Source organism: Nyctereutes procyonoides, unplaced genomic scaffold, assembly GCF_905146905.1.
Source record: "Nyctereutes procyonoides isolate TBG_1078 unplaced genomic scaffold, NYPRO_anot_genome, whole genome shotgun sequence".
In the NCBI taxonomy this organism is placed as follows: Eukaryota; Metazoa; Chordata; class Mammalia; order Carnivora; family Canidae; genus Nyctereutes; species Nyctereutes procyonoides.
Genome location: NW_026575047.1, coordinates 35393065 through 35398770, shown reverse-complemented (window position 1 = coordinate 35398770; position 5706 = coordinate 35393065). Strand labels below are relative to the sequence as shown.

At 51.5% G+C, this 5706-nt stretch overlaps 1 protein-coding gene across 1 annotated transcript; it reads left to right on the top strand.

The window, feature by feature from the left end:
- Positions 1-255: 255 nt before the first annotated feature.
- On the top strand, positions 256-646 carry LOC129510565 (cytochrome c oxidase subunit 8A, mitochondrial-like). The gene has a single exon (XM_055326789.1). The coding sequence runs from the start codon at positions 256-258 to the stop codon at positions 463-465; it is 210 nt and encodes a 69-aa protein (XP_055182764.1). The 3' UTR covers positions 466-646.
- Positions 647-5706: the final 5060 nt, after the last annotated feature.

Sequence of the window (5706 nt, the reverse complement as noted above, 5' to 3'; positions counted from 1 at the left end):
GTTCCAAAGAACAAAGACCCAGGGAGGTCATCTCAAGGACAAAGGGGCTGCTGAACAAGTGACTGGGGGGGGGGTGAGGGGTGAGGGGCCTCAGCGAGATGGCCCGGTCTTCAGAAAGTGACCATAACTCTAGCTGACAGCCTGGATGTTGGTCAGATGCCCAGAGCCAAACAAAATAAAACTAGGTGCAAAACAGCACACACGATGCGATCCCACCTACGTTTAAAAAGTGTTTTGGAGTCATTCTGTGTGGTCATGTCTGTGCTGATGCCACAGCTGCTGAGGGGCCTAACAGGCCTCACCCAGCGGCTCCCGGTGCAGCGTGCCCAGATCCATTCCAAGCTGCCACAGGAGCAGCTCGGGACCATGGATGTTGCCGTTGGGCTCACCTCCTGCTTCCTGTGTTTCCTCCTGCCATCGGGCTGGGTCCTGTCACATCTGGAGAGCTACAAGAAGTGGGAGTGAAGGGGGCTGTCCTGTCCCTCACCCTGTGACCTGACCACCCCTGGCCTGTCCTGATCATGTCTGCTGCATTCCTGGCCGGCCTTCCATGGATCATGTCCTTCAATTACAGTGACCTCTTCTACAATCATGACCTCTTGATTTCTCCATGGTGACATCCTGGGACCAAACATTTTGGTTTATAAGGCCCCACTCAGTAGGCCCTCCTTGTCACAATAAAGTCTATTTAAACCTTGAAAAAAAAGTGTTTTTATTGCATATAAAATTATGGAAAGAAATAGAAGAATCCGGTATAGTTTTTGATTTCAAGACACAAGACCGGTAAGTGAGCCCCCACAACCTAGGGAGGTAGGTGGGGGGGGCGGGAACCAAAAGTATTTTATTTTTTGTTGTATGCCATTCTGTATTTTTCATGTTGACATGTTTACCATGAGCATGTATTACTTTTATGATTTATCAAAGTAGCTCCATCTTCATAACTCTCTGGAAAGACGTGGCCTTTCTCCTGGACTTTCCATGCTGGAGAAATCCACTACGGTGCATCCGGAGTGTGACGGCCGGGCCGGGGCTGCCCTCCCACGGGGACGTTCCCCACCCCGGGAATGGTGGTTGGCTACAGCCAACTGCTGCAAACCTTCGGAAGAAATGAGCACTCTCTTCCCATTGCTGAGACGGTCCTGCCTTGTCCTGCCTTTCCTCTTCTGACCATTGGATGTCAAGGGCCAACAGAGGGTGTTTCTCACACCAGAGAAACAGGGCAGTTATGTGGCTCACACACAGGCCTGGGTCACCCACCAGGGCCTGGGGGTCCATAGGGAGATGAGTCCTCCTCTACCTGAAGGACCAGCGGGCACAGTAGATGGAATAGGTGATAGCAAGTGTCTGCTAGAGACTGTCCAGTCCAAGTCAGTGTGCCTGGGATCTCCCTCCACCCTCCCCACTCTCCTCTGCACCCAGGAGCCTCACTTGCACCCGCAGCCTCAATGTGCTCCCTGGCCTCTGGCTTCCTCTCGGGTGTGGCCAGTGGGAGGCCCAGCAAGAGGAAGACACGAGTGCCAGGGTGTCTATTCTCCTGCTATCACCCTGTGGGCATGCCTTCAGGTCACTGTGTCATGAGCAAGGTCATTACTCCTGTCAAAGTGCCTTCCAGATGCCTGGAACCGGCCCCTGTCCTTGTCTCTTTGGGCTGTACAGGTCCCAGGTCCCTGCACGATGCCCCTCACCTGCACCCCGCTATAATCTCCCCCTTTATTAAATCCTTCTCAAATTATTCATGTTTGCCTGTGCCATTTGTTCCTTCATGGATCCTGTTGATAGAACATTTGTCTACAGAGATACCCAGAGGGACATTCATCTCTGGACTGTAAGGGAAAAAGCATGTGTCACAAATGCTACATTCCACCACACAAAATGAAAACCATGGAAATACAGGTCCCTGCCTGCATCCTACCATCCACACAGGCTGCTTCCCACCACAGGACGGGTAAGAACCTTCCACCAGTGCAAGGAAGGGAGGGACTCTGGTAGAGTCCATAGGACCAACTGGGTGTCCTACAACCATCCCTGTCACACAAGACCCAGGACACCCCCTTTCTGTTTCAGGGGGCTTATCATGGGCTTCTAGTCCTGATCTTAGTGCTGCTCTGTGTGCTTCTGTAACCACCAATTTCTACGGCTTTTGCATCCTTGCAATCTAAACTGAACATTTCCAGCTGCCTTCACCACACATAAGCAGGCTGTCTGATGCTCCTGCTCTGTCTCTCCAGCAGGAGCCCCATTGGTGACATATGGCCACTGCTGTGTGGACAGGAGGGGCACTTTACTGCCTTCTGATGCAGTGGCCTTCCACCAGGTGAGCTCACCGGCACCTGCCCTTCCCCATCAACACATCCTGGGTCTCATGATTAAATATTTCCAACTAGGGTTGCTCCCAAGAAGCCTAGGGCCATACTTTGCTTCCTGCCTGACCCAATACACTAAGAAAGAGGTTGGTTTAAATTCTCTCTGGAAGCTGGGAGTTGCTGCCGGCTTTTTTTTTTTTTTTTTTTTTTTTAGGGAGCACACAAGGAGTCCTGTTGCTGTAGGTGAGCCCTAAACCCCACGTAAGAACTTTGCAAGACAGTATTTGAAGACAGAGATTCGAAACATTCATCCTTCGGAGTGCCAGGGTCCTGAACATGAGGAAGTCTGAGTCCTAACCCGACTCTGTCATGTTTGAGACATGATTTACCTTTCCAGGCCTCAGCGTTCCCATCTGTAAGATGGGGGCAATCAGACAAGAGTGTCTCTTAACACTCTCAGACTTAATGTGAAGAGGTCGGCTGTGATTCCTAAGGAGGAATAGAACCTTCTCCTTCAGGACTCATAGGCTATCCAGTGGGATCTGTCCTGGGGCCCTAACTCCCACCCTGAGACAGTGGGATGGGCCACGTGATCAGACAAGGCTCATTTCTACCCTACAACCTCACAGTCATCTTTCCTTGCAGAACAAGGTGGCGTGTGAATCAGGTCCTCGGGCTTTCCGTGGCCCCCAACAGGTGCTCATCCCTGCTTGCCACATTGATGCTTGACTTTAGAGAAAGCTGTGACTTTCCTTCCACCGGTTTTTACTGTCAAAGCCACCTGTGAACTGTGTTCAGACGGGGGTACAAATTAGTCACAGTGACTCTGATCTGCACAGACAGGAAGGCCATCCCGAGTGAGTCTGCCCCACAGGACGCTGGCCCCAGGGCAAAGGGAAGAGAGGCCCATCTTCCACGCCGGAGGCCGCGCTGCTGCCCACCAGAGAAAGGACCCTGCATAGACAGGGATGGGCGAATGTGCCTCCTTCCCCTGGAAATGGGTGAAGCCTGCTCGAAATTATTACTCAGACATTTTGCGCTGTGAAGGAAATGTCTTCTGATAGCACAAAGCTATTGGTTTCCTGTTGTGAACGGAGGGTTTCTGGCTGGCCCAGGGACGTGCAGGAAGGGAAGGGGTGGTTGTCCCTGGAAGCTTGTTCAATGAAACCACCAGCTCGGGGGCATTCGGGACTGTCCTGGGGCCAGGGGGGAAGAGCTGGGTGACCCAGCAGTCCCACAAAGAGCTGGCGCACGTTCCTGGCATATGCGCCCACGGCGGAGGTGGCCGTCACCTCCAGGTGACAGTCCCAGTGATGCAAACTGACACCAAACATGATGTGTGCGTAGTAAGATAAGAACTACTATAGAGCTACGCCCAAGTCCTGGCCACATGTGGCGGTACCCTGCCCTGAACTTGACACCTTTTTGGCTCAGTTTCCCCTTGTTTATAATGAGGGTAGGAATAAGGAGTAGAGTTTTCCAAAGTGTTTCCAGGGCAGTAGTCATAACTAGTGGGCAGACCATATGTTCTAAGTGTTTCCCAAGCATTTATTCATCCAGCCTTCACAATAACCCTGTGGCAGGTCCTGTGAGGTCTAGAAAGGACAACAACTTAGGGAGGGTCCCAGTGAGTAAGTGGAGGGACTGGATTCTAGCAACACCCCCTCCGTATGCTCACCAGATCTTCTAGACACTACCTTATTCAGTGAATATGGGGATGGCTGGGCTCACCACAAGCCTGGGTCTAGTCCGAGTACCCCCACACAACAGGTGCACTTGGCAGGTGCACCACCACACCCTGTGGGCGTTGTGGCAGCCGACCCTACCTGCACTGCTGGGCCAGCCCTACCGAGTCCATGCAGTGTCATTTGTGCCATGCTGGCCTCCAGAAGGTGATGTGAGAAATCCCAGAGTCCTCAGGGACCTAGCCTGGAGGCACCACCACACCACTCAGAAGGCTGACTGTGTGAGGGTCATGCTTTGGAAGAGTTTGGGAATTAAGATGTAGAAGAAGAAACTCCAATGGCTCATAAGACAGGAATGTTCCCATCCTGAGGAAAATAGTCTTTCCTAAAACCTTACAAACCATCAGGGAGCCATGGCTTGCAGACACCCCCGATCCTAGGCCCCACCCCTTGAGTTCATGTCTCTCCTTTCCCTCACTCTGCCAGTCTTCACTCCACACCCCGAAGCATTGTCTGCCTTGTCCTTTGCTCTACCCTCCACCTCCTCCCACCACAGGACTCAGCAAACTTCAGAGAGTAGGTCTGAGGCTCACGCCGTCTGCTGCCAGAGCTCCTCCTTCCGTCGAATCCTCGCCTCTTGAGTGCATGCACCTGTGTGCTGCATTACACTGCTGGCCAGGAAACGGACTTCTCCATTCAGTAAAAAAAATAATAAAATAAAATAAAATAATTCTTAAATGTTTTGTTTCTTAATCCTCGGTATATCATATGCATATATTCATTCAGATATGTGTGCGATTTCAAATAACTGTCAACTCAGGACCAAATATTGTTCTCGGCACTCAGCTTCCAGACGATTGATTGTTCCTGCCTTTAGGAGATGGTTCTCAGTAAGGGCGACACTGTAGTTGACATTATGGGCTCGCTGGACGCCTAACACCACCCCCTCTCCTGTCACCCTCCTTTGCTCAGAGGCTGGAGAGCTAACTGGTTGTCTGTCTCCCTCCCTTCTGACTTGAAATGGTTTGTAATACAGTCAGGTCTGTGAACTATAAACAAAAGTCCGTTGAAGGGTGTTCTGGAATAGGTTTTGCTGTTACATGAGAAGAGGGACAGATACCGACTCAACTTTTTTGCTCCCTGCTTGGAATCCAGACACGATGCTGCAGCAATCTGTGACCCAGAGGTGACAAGCCAGACCCCATGACACTGGAGTAGCACATGAAGAACCTGCCTCCCTGATAACACTGCTGTGTGCATTCCCCAGCTACCAACCGCCTGCTTTTGCATCTCTCACTGTGATGAAAACTGCCCCCACAAGTTTAACTCAATGTCAGTAGTCAGGGCTCTACTGTGTGAATACATCCTAACCTATTCCTATGTGAGTAATCATAGCTATGCAAGAAGTGCTGTCATAAGAGGCAAGAAAAACAAGTTCTGGGAGCAGAGGAGAGAAATGGTCCTCAAAGGAAGGAGCATCTGAGTGAACCCTGATGGAGCAGCAGGAGCTGTCGAGGTGCTCAGAATCGAGGATGGCACCCTACACACACACACACACACACACACACACACACACACACCCTTGCAGGAGGAGCATGCTGCAGGGGCAGGGACACAGCCCTGGGTGGGCTGGAGAGCAGGTAAGACAGAGAGATGGAGCTCGGGAGAAACATATGAGGGCAAAAGCAGAAGCCAGTTTGGATTTTATCTCTAGAGCC